The sequence below is a fragment of the Triturus cristatus genome, chromosome 11 (assembly GCF_964204655.1).
Source record: "Triturus cristatus chromosome 11, aTriCri1.1, whole genome shotgun sequence".
NCBI classification, from domain to species: domain Eukaryota; kingdom Metazoa; phylum Chordata; class Amphibia; order Caudata; family Salamandridae; genus Triturus; species Triturus cristatus.
In genome coordinates this window covers 782,213,825-782,234,206 of record NC_140594.1, presented here as the reverse complement: position 1 = coordinate 782,234,206, position 20,382 = coordinate 782,213,825, and the positions used below count along the sequence as shown (strand labels likewise).

Sequence of the window (20,382 nt, the reverse complement as noted above, 5' to 3'; positions counted from 1 at the left end):
CTACAGTGTGTTATCTTTGTACATTTAAGGCTCACACTTCCCAACTGTTATCAACATTTGTGCAAGAGCCCAGCCCAACTTGGAGCAGTGCATTCACAGCCTGGGCTCGTCACTCTTTCAAACCATCGCTCAGGAAGAGCACCAACATGCGTCAGATTACAGCTTCCTTGTCCATGTCCTCTAATTACACTCTTACCCCTTGTCGCCTCTGATGATTTCGGATTGTGGGTCATCACTGCTACAATAATATCTCTTCTCTTCTTTTCTTCTCATTTGAGTTTCATCTCCTTTTTGTAGTTTAAGCCAGCAGCCTCAGGCCTCCTGTGTCAGTGATATCCTGGCTTCTCCCCAAGAAAGGCCCTATAATGAATAGGTTCCTGTCTTCCATCACTTCCCACCTGAAGAGGGGCACCTGTATTTTGCAGCCCGATGGAAGCTATTTCATAGCATGGTGGCTCTGCCATAGACAGTTGGATTTTAAAGAGGGTGGAAGCTACCGGCCAATCTGTCAGAGGACGGAACGACAAGGTGGATAGTGATAAGCCAAATGAGAGAGAAGGCAAGCTTGAAGAAAAAAGTTGGAAATATGTCAGTCCCGAACATGAGACTTAAAAGCATGAAGTCTTTGGGTGGTAAAGTATGAAGATTGTCTGTTCAGAAGAAATGAATAGCATTACTCACTGCTGTCGGATTGGACAGTAGCAGTGTGGATTTTAGGCAGAAAGTTGAAATATCATAATGGCAGATTAATGATTTGGCAGTGGAGGAGCATAACCTATTTTTTTATGTTGGTTTGGAGGAGTTTCTTAGAAGAATACCAGTTAATGGATAGATAACCATGTGAGTAGTCTAGTAGATGAATTGAGAGTGATGGTTGTGATGTGACAGCGGTAATGGCGGTGTACCAGTTGAAAATGGTAATGTTTGATACCACAGGCTCTGCCCTGTTCCTGGTTATTTTGGTTAGTGTGTGTGAGATTTTTTGGGAGAAAGGTGCACAGTACATTCTGTCTTTCTTGGAGTGAAGTATTGGAATGTTATGAGGGATGATTTGTTTGGAGTTTTCTTTAGTTTAGTGTACATAACTGCTTGGAAAGAGGAAGGGTTTTCAATTGGGGGAATTTCCATTTTGGTTGGCTCCTCATTCTCATGACATCCTAAAGAGTACACTTGTTGTTGGAAACCTGGTCCTCAAGACTAAAAATGTATTATTGCTTGCAACACTGTTGAGTGCTTGCATCTTCCTAGAAATAGGTGTTTGTGGTGTTATTTAGAAATGGGATAATCTGTAGGAAACCCTGAATTTCTCTTAGCTGCCCAGGTGCCCTAGAAAGGTCTCTATGGGGGTCACATGTGAAAAGTATTACTTACTGTGAACCAGCTCTACAGATTTTGAGTGGCATTGCCCAGTGAAACATCAAGGGTGGTGTTGCTTGGACCTTCAAATATCAATGCCCAGCCAATTTAGTTAAATCATTGTTTTGCCTTCACCCTCAGGTTCGACTCAGCAAGAACTATGAAAAGGCCCTGGAACAGATAGACGAAAACCTCATATACTGGCCGCGATTCATTCGGCACAAGTGCAAACAACGCTTCACGAAGATCACCCAGTATCTAATCCGCATCCGTAAACTTACCCTCAAACGACAGTGAGTGACTTAAGGCTCCCCATGTGTGTTTTGCCTAACCATGAATGTTTTTCTCTTTAGAGATTCTTCTGGGGCATGGGGGAAAATGTTTATCCTGTATCTTGAACTGAATGATTTTTTGCAAAGTTTTGAACTGTCTACTTGGGGTAAAGTTTCATATAAAAACAGGCATTGGCAAAGATAATACTTCTTACATTTGGAACCTGTTGGCTTTGGCAAAGGTTTAATGATGTTGTGCAGCATTGCTAAATAGGGGGAAAAGGCGCTATGATGCGACCGCAGCACCATCTTGTAAGCGAGCGCACCTTTCACATGAGTGCCTACAAAATAACACTTGCCCTTTTTTGGGGTCTCGCCTAGGCAGAGCATGCTCCCTCTCTTCGAGACATGATGTATTCACTCTGTGGGCTTTCAGCCCACCCACCGCTTCAGATTTTTTAATTAGACAGTCGTTTTTGTAAAATGTCCCTTCTTCTCATGTCTTGCTCCCTCTCTTGGAGCATTGGTGGATTACTTGTATCCTTTTACTTTAGTGTATTTAGCTTTGTGTATGTGCACATTTTTTCTGTTGTAGAGTGCCCGTGTTTAGGAAGGTTACGTTTTCTTATGTCGTGCTGTTGGCTAAAGCTTGTGGGAGATACGGTCTAAGCTTTTTTTTTTTTATTAAGTGTGCTTTATTTGTTTAGCAAGGCTTTCCCGTGTTGATGGTGTTTTTGTAACTTATGTGCTATTTTACATAGCATAAACTCTACCTGAAGGTATCGAAGGGCTTTACAAGAGCACCTGTTGCATTAGACACAGGGACACATTCAGAAGCATGGAGCAATTAATTGATTTACCCAGAAACACAGAATGTTGAGCCTCTTGGGCCTCCCACGAGACTCAAACTGCTCTAGCGGCACGGTCGGCCACTTTAGCCCTTATGCTACATCCTCTCTCAAGTTCAGCATTTAAGTTGGTTGCCACTCCTTTGGAACGCACAATTATAATGCATTCCTATTATGTGTTCCAGAGCAGTGCCCACTATCTTGTTTTTTACTGCTGCAGCAGCGTTCAATGGTGTGTGTTTGTTCTGGGCAGAAACCTGTGTCCTCCAAAAGGGGAACGGCTTGCAATGCGATAGGTAAAGAAAAAAAAACCAAAATATTTTCGTTCTGATTTCTAGACAAGACAACCAAGGCATCCCACTAGCTCCACACCCTAGTTAGTGGTGAATAATCACGTGCAATCGAAACTAAACAATGGTCTTTATGAACCAGTGATTACAGGGATAATGGTAGATATTTCCACATGAACAGCACTTTAAAGCTGTGCAAGTAGATTAATGAGCCTAGTTATGGGCTATAGGTCAACCAGAGCCTAGCCCTGACTGTTGCACTAGTCTCTCACGTATCCTGATAGTATGCACGCTGCGGTAACCATAGCAACCAATAAAAGTTTGAAAACAACACTTTTCGACTAAAGTGTATCTCCCATTATTTACTTGTTTAGTTGTATCCACTAGCTTCACTCCATTAAGTGGCCAACCTTAAACGCTTTCTAAAATATTGATGTAGTGTAGTGTTTTCTAACTTTAGCACCTCTGTGCTGAAATCCATGGGCAGAAACATTCCATACAATTTTTGTTCTCACTCACAACACCTCTTGAAAACAGTCAGTTTATTTAGTGGAGCCACAGTAATCTGGCATTGTTTTGACCCCTCTTGCAATCCATGTGCTATCTCGGATGACCTTTATTAATTGTCCGTGTGCTCGTCACACAAATCTCTTTGCGGCTGACTCCGATGTGCCTTCTAGCTGCCTGCCTGGCCCTCCAAGTTTGTGTGCTTTCTGGACCGAGTGTATAACTCGGTGAAACATTTCAAAAAGCTTAACTGTCTGGATGTAGGGTTATTCATAGCTACATTTTCCTTTCATGGTATTTAAGCATCAGAGCTGGGTAGCCAAGTTGGTTAGTTAACTTAAAGTGTAACAAATTCTTTTTGATTGAGTAATATTGTCAGTGCGTAGTGATTATGATCCCTTTGAGATCGGTAACATTAAAACCTATTTATTGACAGAAACAATCTACACTTACTATCCACAAAACTACTGTACAAGAGAGAAAACAAAAATAGAACCTCTTGCAAAGGCGAGACGTATTGGCTTTGCCCATGCTTGTTTTCTATCTAATAACCAATCTGAAATAGATGGGTAAGTAATTTTTTTTAAATGTTGTGCTTTGTTTTTTTTTTGTTGCAAAAATGAGTGTGGGGTAGCAACATAGGAAAAGCAACACATAGGACATGAAGAAACAAACGGGTGAGAGAAAAACATTGAGTGGGAGGGGCAGAGAAGCACATGAGGGGGCAGATCAATGTGGAGCTTGAGGGAGAAGCACATGGATTAGAGTATTTGTGGGGAAAGAGAAGCACACAGATGAGAGAGAGAGAGCAACATTCACATTGGGAAGTCAGCTGGAAAACACATAAACGATTGCCTAAGCAAAAAGTAGTTCCTAATAGTGAACATCGGAAGGAGCCAAGTAAAGAGACTAAGCTCCAGAGGAGGGAAAGATACAAGATGAACAAGGCAAGCTATCTAATAAGCAAGCAGTGAGTAACAAGAATGCCCACGAATGTTAAGCATGCTGTAAGATCTGGTAAGATGACAAGTCTTTTGCAACCAGGCTCAACCTAAAAAAAAGTTTTTGAAGTAAATTATTTGCAAACGTTTAATCTGATTTTTTTAAATTTGAATGTTTTTATAATAGTCTTCCGCAATATTAAGTGACAAAACACTAAGGATATCAGCACATTTTGCCGATAAATAAGTCTACAAAGTGCTCCTTCAGTTTTTGTTTTCCTGAGGAATTGGTTTCCTTTTTTCTTTCAAATTTTGCCAATTTCATAGTTTTACAGAATTTATTTTTACCACAATTTTATTAAGTTAAAGAATTTTGCACACCCCTAAAATCTCCCAATTGCATTCTCACTAGCTTGAGTAAGGAATCAAATGGGAAGGAGAGAATTTCTCATTCCAGACTAGCTAAAAATGTGTTTTGCTTGCGTTTTTGAGGTCCTTTGGCATAAAGGGAAAAACTTTCAATTCCTCACCGGGTAAGGTTGGCTGAAATTGTCCCAGACATACCAGACAGACACTGTGGCCCCTGGCTGCTTTACATTTTGCAATTTCCTGGAAGAATGCGAAGCCTATGAGAGCCGTATCTGATCTTCTCTCTATCTGTTGCTAGATGACAAGTACTCCTTGCCAAACAGTGCTAGCAAATCCACTTATTGAAAACCCTTTAAACTTCTGATAGGTTGATTGTCTGCTGGAAAGCAGATACCTCTTATACTCTTGGTACAGTATTCTTTAGCTTTTTTCTTCACCTGCCGCCACATATTTTGCACGACTCTACGCCTAGCCATCCGCACATGGGCTGGTATTAAGTTTAGGTTCACTCCGCATTTAAACGATACTCACCTTACAACACAAATATACACATTTTTTAGCAAAAAAAGGCTAACTTATCCATTTTGTACTAGGATTCAAACGAGATCGTTTACTGCTAGGAGGGCCACATTTCATGCAGGGTTCCACTCCTATTAAGGGGAATGAATCTGTATACGACTGGAAAACGTCTTTGAGTTTGACAGTTTTGGTTTACACAGGAAAATAGCAACACTGCATATTGTTGATCATCAGGATGAAAGGAATACAAAGGCGAGAAATAGGTGTATGCGCACAATACCCAATCACAAACCAAAATAACACATTGGCAACGCATGTCCCACTTACTGTAAATGAGTTGCATTCCACCCCTCTCAGCACTAAATCAATTGAAAAAGCTTGACAGCAGTGAACTATATATGTAATGTCGCACACAACACCTGCTTTGTTACTATAGTGTCGTGTAAACCTAAGGGGGAAGTGAAAATCATAGACACCTTATATCATGAGGTGGAACGAAATTGTACTAGTATGCTCAGAAGTTCTTCTTATTCATGTTTAAATCTGTTGCACAATTGTCTATTTGGAGATCTCAGCAAATGTAAAGGCTGGCGGAATCTGGATAGAGTCATCGACAACCTTGCTGTAGTAGTGCATTGTATGGACAATTGGGAAAATATGAAAACATGGTTATCATAATTGTTTGTTGTGAGTCAAGACTGTTAAATTCCTGTAAACTTGTGCAAATGTTATATATAACATGCATGCAGGTGCAGCTTAACTAAAAACTCAAACAGATGTTTGAAAAAAAGAGAAATAGGTGTATAGTGGGCATTAATAGTAGCAGTGATGACAGGAATTTCTTCTATAACTGAATTTCAATGTATGTTATCAAGAGATTTATTAGGTAGATGCTCTGAGACAAATCTTGTGCCCCCCCCCACCCTACTCACTTATTTCTATAATTGTTCCTTAGCTCGATTATTAAGTGAACAAATAGTATGAAAACTAAACGTTTGCCTTTTCCTTTTTTGTATTCTTTTGTGCAGACCTTATTTGCATAATTTTACTCCAGTCATTTAACGTGGGATCGGTGGTTCTTACGTTACAAAGCTATGCTCTAAAGTTCTTCTTTCCATAGCTCCACCCTTGTATTTGCTTATAGTTAGAGGTGCCAATGCGCACCTCCTACATTATTTTTTAAAATGTTTTTTTTTGTTTAACAGTTGCCTAGTGTGCGAGCACTGTATTTTAGTATTTATAAAAACTATTTTCAAGTAAGGTGGAAATTTCTCAAAACGTATGCTCTCTTTAGCTAAACCGCAGCAGCAATGAAAAATTGCAATAAGGATCATTCTTCTGTGCTTTCATCTTTCAGTGGCTCACAAATAGTCAGAGGTTTACAAACTCAGTTTTTTTTATCACTTGGGTGCGGTTACCTTTTCCTAAAGCCACATTTCTGTCAGTAGTGGTCAGGCGTCTTGGTGTCAAATATGGTGCCCAGCAGTGGAAAATCAAGACGCTTTGAATCATGATATATGTGTGTTGTCCATGTCTGCCTAAGTTAAGCACTAATCCTTTTTTTTGCGTTCCTTTATAGGAGAAAACTTGTTCCTTTAAGCAGAAAGGTGGAGAGGAGGGAAAAAAGACGAGAGGTTATTTGATTTTCTTTACCGTGATTCCTGTCATTTGTTTTCCCGATTTCCTGTTCATTCAGGTTTTTCATTTTCTGTTTAACAATATTGAACATGACTCATACTTAGACAAAGTTCTCATCCTTCCCATCAACATATTCCATAACCACACATTTGTATCTATACTTAAATGCATTTGTCAGATAATCACCAATTTGTTTGTTACCATCTAAATGCATTTTTTTAAACTTTAATTTTTATTTTAATTGTGGTGTTATTGTGGCATACAAGGTATCCTGCTCATCTCACATTAGAATCATTGTTCAGTCATTGTGTTAGGTTGCCCACCAGATCTTTAGGTAATATCAGTCATCTTTTTCATGTATTCTGTGTCACATATTGTTGTATCCGCAGTGGACACATGAATGTGTTCTTGCATAGTTTTTAGCCGATGTGCATTTTTTGATGAAGTTAAGTAATGGAGCCTGCAGAATTTCAAATATTTAAGTTTCATTAGTAGGCACGTCAGTCTATATCTTGTCTTTCGTTGAGACTTACTTAACACTCAAAGTTAAGTATATGAAAAATGTTTTAATTTAAAAAAACGTTTGAAAACGTGTTGCAATCTTAAAAATAGGTATGAACAAATAAGATGTTGGGGACAGGTGTTATATGTGAGTGATGGCATGGTAGGGACCATGATGAAGTCCAGTACAGTAAATGTCCTGCCCTCTCATCGCTGATTATATTTCCTGTTTAGTTGTCTGATTGAAAAATAATTAATTGTTTTACTTCATCTACAGGGGAATATCTGTAGGGTCACCTGTCAGAGTAGGTGGCAGAGGAAAGGGGGGAACAGAGGTTGAGCAAGTTTCACTCACTCCCTTATTTCCATTTTATTAATTTCATTAACAGTGAAGGGAAAATCTAGTTTTGGAGTAGCCTTTAATTTCCTTTTTTTGTCTTATTTTTTCAGTTAAAAGTAATTTAGAGCTTTTTGGAAAAATCATTTTTAATTTGTCAATTTCTATGAACTAAATTTTCTGCAAAAATACTGTCATACTTATTTCAGTGATGTGTATTCTAATTTGTGCAACAACGGGCATTTGCTTGCTGTTCATGCTTAGTAATGCAGCAAAGTGGTAGTTTTCTTGATTTGCTTTAATGCACTTTATATTTTTTTCTAACCAGGAAAAGGCGTTGGTGGCGGCTCAAGTGGACAATGCGATTGAAAAAGAACTACTAGAGCGGCTGAAACAAGGAGCGGTAAGAACACACTCTAGAGCATTCAACTTATTTGGCAACTATTCCCAAAGATGTGGGGTGGATGGTTTTGCTTGTTGTCAACTGCACCACCAGATATTAATGCAGTAAGTAGGTTGTTCGTCAGACCTTGCAGTGTAACTGTGCTTCTAGTGCAAAGGTGACACACTTTTTCCTTAGTAGTTAAAATGCTTCACAGTGTTGTGACATTGCTAATTTGATTGACTATAGCCTAGTTTATTGATGTGGCCTCTCTGAGTGACCCATTACATCTCACAACACAAGCCCACTTGGAATTGTCTCACATGTTTAGGAAACCCAGCATGGGTTAATGGTTACAGATTTGTCTTTTTTTTTTTTATTTCAAAAAGTTTTCATTCGGTTTTATAAAAACAGAACAGAGGAGCTGATATGATAGTATAGCAGGGTACATAATAAGCAAGTCAAGTACCAAATTTATTCGATCTAAATAAATTAGACCATAAAAGCGCACCAAAAAAGTTCATAGAAGTACAGTAAAAAGATCCCACTTTGTTTACAACAATGCATATAAAAACAATTCATTTAATTTCACATATAAAAAGAGAAAATGGAAGAATGTAAAAACCTCAAGTCGGGGTCCGCCATCCATTCTTATTCAAATCTCTTATTGTGATTCATAGTAACTAATTACATTTTTTTTTAAACTAAAATCCCGATTTTATAGTATATATCATCATAAGATAATAACGGGTTAATAAAAGACATATATCATTTGATCACTTATCAACTATATCGACTATCATACAAAGTTGCTCGCATCATCTATTGAGATGTTTTTTTCTGGCATAAAAAGCACCCCAAAAAAGTATGAGAATCTACTACATATATCAATGGTGGGTAATGTTTGCAGAAAAAGATACGCCGGACGGCATTGAGTGAACTGTAATGTCTTTAAAATGCTTAAGATATAGCATTTCCTCCACTTTTTATAAAATTTGCAGAAGAGTACAACGTGCATTGTGCTCTGTATCATCGTTTTGTCACAGGAACAATTACCTAAATTTGGAGACCAGTCATTGGGTTCTGCGAAACTAACCGTCCGGTGAAAAATATCCAATCTAAAACGTGTCGGGACAAACCTGTGCCTTGAGTTGGGTTCTACTTTGAAGTGTGCCTGCATATCATAATTAGTTAAAATAAGCTGATTTCTCAGAACAGTGGGCTTTAACAGTTCTGCAGACAACCTTATGTACTCTAGATGCATAATGCATTCAGATTTTAGATCTTTCCTTCCAATTTCTACTAGAGTTTCAGGGTTATTAAAGTAGTCTGGATGCCGCAGGTCTTGACAAAAACACTATGTATATCAGCCATGGCATTTGTGTATGCAGAGTTGATTTTAAACAGTCCCCTATAATAGCACGGTTTAAAGCATACCTATAATAGCACGGTTTAAAGCATAATAAGCAAGCTACATATACTGGAACAGGTGATGCCCTGTGAACTTTAGAAAAACAGAAAATAACTCACAAAAATGAAAGAGCAATATCCAAAACACAGCTTTCAAGGCACAATAAGGGAAACGTAAAGAAATTGAAATAAATTAAAGAGCAGTTCACTGAGGGTCTTTTACTGTCCAAGAACAGTACACTATTTTATTAGCCAAGCCGAGAGATAGTTGTGCCAGGGAGTATAACACACATCACTAGTGACAGTACAGCATAATTAATCCATATTCATACAAAGTTTAGCATACATATTCGGCACACAGAGTTAGAATGCACTTTTTTTGTGTGTGTTTGTGGGGGGGGGGGTGGAGACCTATTGTTCATGTCTGGGCGCAAACTCCTGTCTAAGTAAGGGGACAGTCTATGACCCATGGAGGATTATGGGGGTTTTGTTGTGGCAAAGTAGCTATTAAGCAACTCCCAGACGTTATTTTGTATTTTTCCAGGGGGAGTTCTGGAGAGTGATATTATCTGCCCCTCTTAGGTAGGTAATCCAATTCAGCCAGGTACTTAAGGAGGTAGCAGCCGTGTTCTTCCAGTTGGCCAATACCGACTTACAAGCCAAAGTTAGTAGTATGTCCACTAGAAGTCTATCATTCTGTGAATAGATTTGGGGGTCTAAAAATCCCTGAATAAGGGATAGGAAGTCCTTTTTAAGTCTGATCCCACAAAGAGTGTGGATAAAGTCAAGTCAATAATCTTTATTCGGATAAAAAAAAAGATATCCATAAAAGATGCAGTTCATGCTACAATCGTACAATCCATTAAGAGTAATATAAATCAATTATACACATTCCCTGTAAAATCAATGATATAAAAATCCCTATATACAAACAAGTTAAGAATAAAAACAAGGCAATCGAATACAGTAAGCCTTTGTGTACGACAGTGATTTATATAAAAAAGAAAAAGTAAAATGTATCTATATGGGTCCAATCAATCCCAGACGATTTTCCGCTATCTACTTCAGTGTGCCTCTCCTTTGGTCAATCTTAATTTAACTGCGAGTCGCAGAAAGTGCACCGTGCTAAATAAGACAAAAGGATCGATCGACATTTTAAGAAACAAGAGGGCCACTTTGGCCTGTCTAATTTTGGCTCGTTTTAAGACAGTTTTTAGAAAACGAGACCTTGGGAGTGCGTAAAAGGGACAGAGTAGGACGAAGTGTAGGGTGTCTTGCGGAGATCGTAGATCGCAGCCGCAGCACCCTTTTGTCCTAGCATCGCTTACAAAACCGGCGGGGACTGACAGAATGTGGTGCAGAAGATTTAACCTAAATCTAGTCATCAGGAATCTATCCTGTTTGTTATATGTATTAGACAGGTAGAATTCCATCCCCACAGAGGTTTTTGTGAGCTGATAGTCACAGACACTACGTTTTCGCCCTTCTATTTCTTCTCTGGCCCTGGCTATATATCGTAGGTGGTCAGCCTTAGCAAGGGCCAGGTCCTTTTTGCTCAGTGCGGATGGGTAATTAAAAAAGGGTACGTGGCCCAATAAATCTAGTGCATCCCTTACGTATTTAAGCCAGGGTATTAGCAAGCCCTTGTCCCCCCTCATGCAATCCTCCAGGATTTGTCTAGTTAACAATGCCTCGGGATTTATCCAGATCTTGATCCATCAAATTATGGGGTTGAGCTGAATCCTGTCACTAAGGTGGGGAATGCCCAGTTCCTCATGGGCGATATATGAGGGGATACATTGGGGCACTTGCAGGAGTCTCCTTAGGAACTTATTTTCTTCCACTTGGATTTTGCTTACATCTATAAAACCCCATAACTCACTTCCATATAGAGTCTTCGCACAGCAAACTGACCTATATAACTTTACTATTTCATTAGGCGACCACCGTCCAAGTCTACTTGCATAGTTCATGATTGACCCTACTGCTCTCGGGTATTGACTACATTTATGCTTTGCAAGGGGTTTAAAGGAGAGGTCCTTGTCAAACATGATCCCCAGATAGTTAAAGGTTTTTACCTTCTCAAGTTTATGGGTGCCTATATAGAAGGTACAGTTCCTTGAAGGGGTTTTGCCTGCTTCCATGACGTAAGACTTTGAAAGGTTGGGAACTAAGTCTAAGTCTGCCATAAAGCGCACAAAGCCGCTGATGAGAGTCTGCAAGCTCCTTCCTGTACGCGCCAGGAGTACCGCGTCATCTGCATTAAGGAGGACTGGTATACTTCTCCTCCCGATGCAGGGACAGTCGGCCTCCAGCTCTCTAAGTGCCTTATCAAGCCCATTAATATAGAGCGAGAACAGAAAAGGGGCAAGGATACACCCTTGTCTCACCCCTCCACTGCACCCAAAGTCCTCTGTGACTTCCCCCCTCTCGCCAAATCTGACCCGTGCCGTGGTGTTTAAATGGAGTGTTCGTAAGATATGGATCAGGCCCGGATCAACGCCCAGCACATCCAGGATCTCCCACAGCCTTCTTCTGTTCACACAGTCGAATGCTGCTGAGAGATCCATAAAAGCCAGGTAAACAGTGCCTTCCCTGGCCACAGTGTACTTTGCTACCAGGAGGTACAGATTGAGGCACTGATCAGTGGTAGAACGCCCATTTCTAAACCCGTACTGCACATCCGTAATGATGTTATTATCATCGGCCCAAGTCAACAGACGGTTTAAAACAACTCTCCCCAGAATTTTTGCCGAGACATCGATGAGGGAGATAGGGCGATAACACTGCGGGTCGTTTCTATTGCCCTTTTTGAATATAGGTATGATGGTGGCCGTGGACCAGGATCTGGGCATGCCTGCTTCAATAGCTGTGTTCAGCACCCTGGTCAGTATCGGGGCCCAGAGGTCTACCTGGCTTTTGAAGAGGTCGGGGGGTATCCCATCTGGCCCTGGGGCCTTCCTCACCACCAAGCCCTCAATTCCCAGTTTAACCTCCTGGACCGTAAAGTGTGACCAATCACCACCAAGGGATTCTGTGCCGATAGTTGGCAGCTCCTCAGGCTCGCCACGATTCTATAGGCCACTGAAGTGCGCCATCCATTCATCTGGCAAGATGTGGGAAGCGACCTGAGGCTTATTCGGGGGTTGAAAGCAAGGAGCATTTATAATCCTCCAAAAGCTGGTCATATCATGGAGCTCCGCGGCCTCTCTCAAAGATTCCCAGGCCTCTGTTTGTAGGAGTCTTTTTCGCGCCTTAATTGCCTTTTTGTACCGGGCCCTACAGTCAGCAATCTCTCCTCTGTTCCTAGGGGCAGTTGATAGTGCCAATTTTATGTCCCTATGGGCTCTGGAGCAGTTCTTGTCAAACCATCTAGGGCAGAAATCTACCTGGGGCCTTGGTTTGCTTCTTAAGAGAGTGTCTATATGCTGTGCGGTGCCCTCAAACGCTGCAATCAGGTCCGTCCCCTCAACAGTGAGGTCTAAACATCTCCACAAGTGATTCTCGGCGTTGGCAAGGAGTGCTCTATGGAGTTGTTCCCCATCAATATTTTCCCATTTAATTCTTCTTCCTTGATCCTTTGCCTTAAATTGTCCTTCTGTCTGTTTTAGTACCTGGAAAGATGTCCACTAGTGACATGACCAAGGGATTGTGATCGCTAAACGCGCTGGGTACTATCGTAAACTGGCCTATTCTAGTTATTAGGACAGTGGAAATAAAAATATAGTCTATTATTGAGTTACAGCCTCTACCCTTAAAGGAAGGGGCTATGTTATCAGACTTCCCCCCGATCAATCAGATCCATTGTCTGAGTTAGGGAAAACTCGCTCAGTATTGTACTCAGGGACAGGCCCTCTCTGGTGTGCTCCAGGTGCCAACCTTTCATAGAAGGGCAATTATCCCAAGAGCCACCTTCCCATTTCAGATGTGGGCACTGATGGCAATTAAAATCGCCCATGAGAATTATCTGATAGCCCTCATCCCCTGAGTTCTGAAGGGTAACCAGTCTTTCCTCTAACTCCATCAAGTTTATTAAAGATTGTCCCGCATTATAAAAGTTTATAAAAATGAGCTTTAGGCCCACCGATGGCAGCCGGAGTCCCACCCCAGATCTTGCCATTTCCCCTGCAATGACAACGCTACATACATTATTAGTCCGCCTTTGGCTCTTCCCATATTAGATTTCCGGGCTGGCACAAAAAACAATTTATATCCTTCCAGGAATGGGACAGTTTTGTTGGTTTCCCATGTTTCCTGTAGGCAAATGATTTGGAATTTTGTTATAAAGGCTAACCATTCAATATTTTGGATCTTGGTTGCAAGTCCTGAAATATTCCAGGAAATAATCCCCAGATCCCTAAGGTTTGGAGCTACACCCCTAATCGTGCTAGGCATCATTATTAGGGGGGGCTCTTGTCCAGGCCGTGTGGCGTATTCGGCCTGGCTTCCATTTCCGTCCCTTGCTCTACCACAGGGACGGATGCTGCCGCTTGCTCTGGAATCCCCTTGAAATCTACGGTATTACCCGGGGTAGGGTTTGCCAACTCAGGCTCCATATTCCCTATTTCCATCAGTCAGTCCTGTTCATCCAATACGGAGGGACAAGAAAGCAGCGCAAATCTATTTGTGTCATGAACAGGTGCCACCTCCCTCCGATTTTTGGGATCCCAGGGCCCCCGCCATCCCTGCCCAGTTTCAAGTGCACTGTTCCTATAGAAGAAATTCAGGGGTAACATCGTTATATTTGACCCAAAACCCCCATCCATGTGTCGGTTATCAAGTAGGTCTCTCACCATCTCGGGGTATTTGAGATTAACTATAATACAGTCACCTGTAAATCTTTTTACGCTATTCCCAATCCAGGCCACCCTCCTGGCCATTAAGATGTGCCTGTGTTGGAGCCTCATCCCATGTAGTTTATTTCGCACCCAGTGTAAGGTCTTATTTATCAGCGTGCTAGTTGATTCCTCGACATCTTTATTAAGGCCTGGGACGCCTACTAACACTAGCGTGTAAGGACTGGATGCGGGGGGTAAATCTAGTATCGGGAGGCCTGGGGTGTTCTGAGCGCAGACAGTATTGTTACTAATATTGGGCCAAACTGCGTTCTTTTTTGGGCCACAGGGAGCGGTTTTTAGATCAGGGGGAGTCCGCATATTACCCTTGGTTTTTTGTCCAGTGTGCCTATTACCAGTGTTTGTTTGTTCTAAAACGGCTTCCCTGCAATTTCTGGGCTCAAATTCAGTATTAATGGTAACCGTTTTATCACTGGCAACCCTATGTGACTCCTCTTCGCTCCCACCACCCTCCTGCCTCCTCTGTGGAGTGATCCCAACTGGCTTTTCAGGGACTGGATCTGCCAACCTCCTCAATGTGCATTCCACACTAGAGATTGCTGCTAATACTGGGCCTAAATGTTGAACTAGGAGCTGCTCCAATTTCCCTTCCAGTATTGTGATGATTTCATGCAGCCCTGTTGACCCATTTGTGGTTTTGTAAGTTGGGCATTTAGAGCACTCTGAGTTCTTGGTGGCCTTAGTTGGTCCTCTGCGGCTAGACCTACTCGAGGGGTTAGAGGTGTGCGTCCCTCCTATGGTTAATGGGTCTGCCTGCAATTGAGATCTTTTCGATCGAGTTACCACTTCCCTGGTGGGCGATTGCTTAGATTCAGTGTCTGGTGCTGTTAAAAGTGCACTGGTTCCCCCCCTGTCTGCTTCTCCTAGCACAGTATCAGAGTGTAGCGAGCCAGCTACTTGCGGCGCCCTGAGGGTGGGGGAGATAACTATAGCAGACGGGCTTGCTAGGTCTAGAGTCCCTCGTGGGCTAGGGTCTGCCACCAGCAGGGAATTGGGGGGAACCCCACCCGGCGTTACACTGAGGGTTAAGTTGCCCAAGGAGGACCGTTTTTTGGCTATTAAAGAGTCCAGGGAAAGCCGCTTTTCCGTCAATAAAATTTCGTGGGCTAGCAGGGACTCTGCTCTTACAATAAAGGCGTCCAGGGTCCCCTTTACCCCTCCCTCCACCCTGGGCTGAGGGTTCTTACTCTTTACCATGATATTAATGTGGACCAACTATTGATTAAATGAGGACCAAAGGGGCGGTACTGCGCGCGGCCGAGATCTCCCACCACTACCTCAGACCAGTGTATGGGGCAAGGTGGATGCAGAACGTTAACAACAGGAGGAAACAGTCAACAATAGGCAATTGATACAACCAGTATGGCAGCAACAGTCTCAGTGTCCCGGGTCCCGTAGCAGTGGTTGTATACTTGCCTTGCAGGATAGTGCCTGTTAGAGGAAGGGAGCGCAATAAGGGATATGGCCCGGCCCAGCCTCCTCCGGCCCCGGACGGCCACAGACGGCCCGCCCTCTGCCCGGGCTCAGCCCGGCGACGCCCGCGCGCGTCCCGCGGAGGGAGCCTCTGATTAAGTCAAAAACGCTGTTACAGAAAGAATAGACCACTCTGCAGTGAAGGATTAGGTGGCAGAGGTCCCCATTAGCTTCATTACTGTTCTAACATGTTGGGTCTTCTCTTAGAGCCATTTTATGTAGCCGAGCAGGTGTCTAGAATGTCCTATGTAGGAGCCAGTACTTTGTTTGGGAGAGAAAGGGGAGGAGCTTGTGGGATATGACTGATATCCAAATTAGCTGCCAGTAATCTGAGGGGATGGACCCAGGGCTATCCCATTTCTTTGACTGCCCCTATGATGGATGTGGATTTTGGTTTTAAATGGGTGGTAAAGCTTAGAGGATTTGGTGACCCGACTTGTTGAGGGAAAGTATTATTGCCTTAATGATGGAGAGATCTTTGTCTGGGTAACTTATCTTGGACAAGCTGACTTTGAGCTTGAGAAAATCCTAAAAGTGTATGTCTAGTAGGTTATATATTTGTTGGAGTTCTCTGAAGGATCAAGGCACTTCTGGTGTGCCCAATTGTTTTAAGAAATGGACGCCTTTCGACACCCATGAGCTCCGGAATATTGTTTTCCTGAGGATTTAGATCTTCGGGTTGTGCAAGATAGACATCCTATTAGATTTGTAGTTTATAAATAAAACAATAGCATTGTACGTTATTCAAAGGCATATCTGTAACCGAACCCCTTGTATGACAATTACTGGAACTTGTCTTTTCACCTCGACCCAAAATCATCATCAGCTTTTTTTCTGGCATGGTCAAAATAGAAGGTGGGCAGAAAATATTGAACGTACAGTGAAATAGAGAACTGTTTTGGGGCTTTCTTGATTAGAGAAAGCTTTTATGTAGAGTTTGGGTTCTCGCGTTTGTGGCTTCAAAAACCATCATTGATGAGGAGAATTTGCCTTTATAGAGAGTTCCTTACCCCTTTTCAGGTTTTGTTGATGATCCCACCTATAACTATGGCAATAAAGGATAGCTCCTCAGTACAACTCTATTCCTGTCAAAGAAATTAAAGTCACTGTTTCAACTAATGCCATCAAAGAGAGAAACTGTGTGCCCAGAAATCATAAGGAGCTCATTGACTATGACTTTCCAGGTTGAAGGTGGCAGAGTACAGTTACAAAGTGTGTATATTGTGAGGAATAGGGCCCTAGAATATTGCAATTCGACCAGAAAAGTTGGAAGCATTTGAGCTATCCTCTCATTAAAAAATAATTTTCTTTCTTAATTTCCCGGAGTCACATTTGCAGATAAACTACACACATTACATCTCCCGCACCCAAAGACAAACTATAATGCATGCTCCTCAATGCCCGCTCACTCAGCAAACATTCCACGGAAATCTGGGACATTCTAGATTGTTACACCCCAGACATCCTGTTCCTTTTTAAAACCTGGCTGACCTCGCCATGCCCATCCCAGCATGATGCAAGGTCCCACAACAGGACTGCCAATAGAGGCCAGGAAGAGTAATTCAAGGAATCGATCAACTGCACCATGTCCACAGAGAACCAACCCCCTACGTGGAGCACCTACATTTTGAATCTCAGCAATGTACACCCTGGCTGGAACCCTAATCTGCCGACCACTTGGACCACGTGCTACTTTCACCGACAATATTAGACTTTGTCGCTTTCCTTGCCATTGACTCCAAGGACTACATCTTATTAGAAGACTTCAAATTCCACCTGGAAGTCATAAACAACACCAACTCACTCCACTGTACTCCTCAGAAGCCTAGAAAACTTTGGAATGACACATGTCCCCAGACACAAACACTTTGTCAGACACACCCTCATGCCAGTTTTTCGCAAACTGCATCAAAATCACTGCAACCATGCCTCTTACCTGGACTGATCACACCATCATCCAATTCCAAACAACATCCCTCGACAAACAGAACCCACCCACACAAACCTGGCTGAATGCAGCTGGAGCAGCATCTTGGAATAAAACTGGCCTGACACGCTGAGCTTGAACCAGCCTTATCGACGATTAGCTAAATCAAACAGACGAGTGGCTCACAAAATATGCCTACCTCCTGACACTCTGTAAACACAATTCACAGAAGTGAACCTGGAAGCTAGCTGGTACACTGCCAATTTCCGCACCACAAAACTCTGCAAACAACTGGTAGAAGATAGAGAACGAATCACCACGAAAATGACAAGGAAACTTTTATAGAAGCCTTGCTACACTACCACAGCTGATCAGAGAAACCAAGAGGAAGGCCCTAGCAGAACGCATAGACAACAGGTCCAATAGCTGCAAAGAATTCTTCTTAGTCATCAAAGACTTGACTTCTCCAGTGTCCACCATGAGCAGTATTACCCCCTTGCAAGAACCATGCAATAACCTCTCGGAGTTCATTTGGCTTCAGCATCTACAACAACTTCGACCTTCAACCTCACCCTCATCTCCAGCCTACCCAAAAACGACCATGAAAACTCACTGATTACCTGGAAAACAAGTACCACAGAAGAAACAGCCAATACCATGAGGACCATCCTCTCCAGGGCACCGATGGACCCTCCTGCCCCCACCTCATCTACATTTGGGGCACCTCCCTTCCCCATCAGCAAAGTCCTCACCTGCTTTCTTAACCTCCCATCACCACTGCAATGTTCTTGAAGACCTGGAAACATTCAGTGGCCAACGCACTGCTAAAGAAACCCTCAGCAGACCTCACACAACTAGTAATCTACCATACCTAGCCAAGGTCATGGAGAAAGCTTTTAACAACTTGCTAACTATCTCAACACACACAAACTCCTAAGCACCAGTCGGGCTTCCAACCCAAGCACAGCGCACAGTACACCCTTGTAACTGCAACAGGGCACATCAGGATGATCCTCGCCTGTGGAGAAACAGCAACCCTCCTGATGCTCGATCTCTTTGCAGCTTTTGACACGGTCTCCGACTCTGTCCTGATCAGAAGACTACTTGAAACAGGTATCATAGTATCCCTCCCTCAATTGGATCTGCTCCTTGCTCACAAGAAGAACACAAAAAGGCAGCCTGCCACCTTCCATGTCGAAAGTCAATTTCCTCATCTGCGGTGTGTCCCAGGGATCTTCTGTCAGCCCCATCTTATTCAACATCTGCATGACCCCGCAGGCAGACCTCATCAGATTACACAACACTAACATACTTTTCTACGCTGAAGGCACCAAACTGATTCTCAAAAATCAACTTAAGCACCTCGATAAAATCCGACTGCCTCAAACTCAACACAGACAAAACGGAAGTGGTGATCTTAGGGAGGAAAACCTCAGCTTAGCCCCACATCCACGCCAGAAATTTAGCTATCGTCCTGGACAACAAGCTCAGCCTGACAGCCACATGTAAACGCAATGACCTCCACATGCACCTATATTTTGAGGATGCTGCATAGGATCTTTAGTTGACTACCAAAGAACATGAGGAAAACAGTCACACAGGTCCTGAGCGCCAGCAGACTTGACTATGGTAATGCACCCTATGCTGGAATCGCCAAGAAGCTCCGGAACAGGCTCCAAACCACCCATAACTCCACTGCTAGACGCATCCTCGACCTACCTCACCACACCCACATCACCTCACACCTTAGGGAACTTCACTGGTTCCCCATACAAGGACGCACCCAGTTCAAGCTCCTCACACATAAAACACATCACAACACTGGCCCTCCCTGCCTCACAGCCGCCTCCACTGTCACTTACCTGCCAGGCACCTCTGCTCAGCCAGCCTCTCACTAGCTCACATAACCCCATTCACAGAACAAAAACCGGAGTCTGTGTTTTCTCGTACATCTCCCCCAAAGCATGGAACAACCTCCCACATCACACCGAAGCGTCCTCATTGCTTTTCGAGTTTCGCAACAAGCTGAAGACCTGGCTCTTCGAAAGAATTCTTCAAGGGGGACAGACGCCTACCCATTGGCAAAGTGCCTGGATACTGTCAATGGGGATTAGCGCACTATACAAATCAACATAACATCAGTTTTGTATTATAAGTGATTGTAGTACCTATCCAACTTCTGGCTCCATGCCTCAGCGCATATAATTTTCTTTGCACAGCTAGGTCTAAGATCAACAGGAGAATACCTAGTACCAGGACCCATGCACTCACACTGCAAAGGATGAGACAGCAAATTGTCACAGTTAAGAGCTGGGTTAAGCAGACATGGTGTTTGTAGTGTGTCGCTTGTTACACTCCCTAAAATGATGGTCCATGCCAACTTTGAAAAGGGAGCTCACACCTTCACAAATCCATCTCTACAAGTGACAACTGGACACCTCTCTTGAGATGGAAGCCTGCATGGAAGAAATGACCACTTGGGAAATGTTGGCAACTGGATATGGAACTCCTTATTAATATATAGAAGCTCCGCCTCAATCTTTCAACTCCATATCACAAAACTATTGTAATTTAAATCAAACTGTACTAGGACAATGTGTTCACGACTCCGAAAAATAGTAAACAGCTTGGCCATCTGTTGACAGAAGTATAGACATTTTGCACTGGTCTCGTAGCGGAAGATATTCTGTGCATCAGTGACTGCTTGACTCATGTGAGAAACATGAACAACTGTTGAAAGGAATTTTCTACGGTAG

General features: G+C 42.7%; 1 protein-coding gene across 1 annotated transcript in view; it reads left to right on the top strand.

The window, feature by feature from the left end:
- Positions 1–20,382, top strand: part of MAK16 (MAK16 homolog) — an 84,345-nt gene that overhangs the window by 50,205 nt on the left and 13,758 nt on the right. The window contains exons 5-7 of the mRNA XM_085634482.1: positions 1,498–1,649; positions 6,682–6,736; positions 7,907–7,981. Of these exons, the coding sequence (XP_085490608.1) occupies positions 1,498–1,649; positions 6,682–6,736; positions 7,907–7,981 (282 nt within the window). The remainder of the gene's footprint in view (positions 1–1,497; positions 1,650–6,681; positions 6,737–7,906; positions 7,982–20,382) is intronic.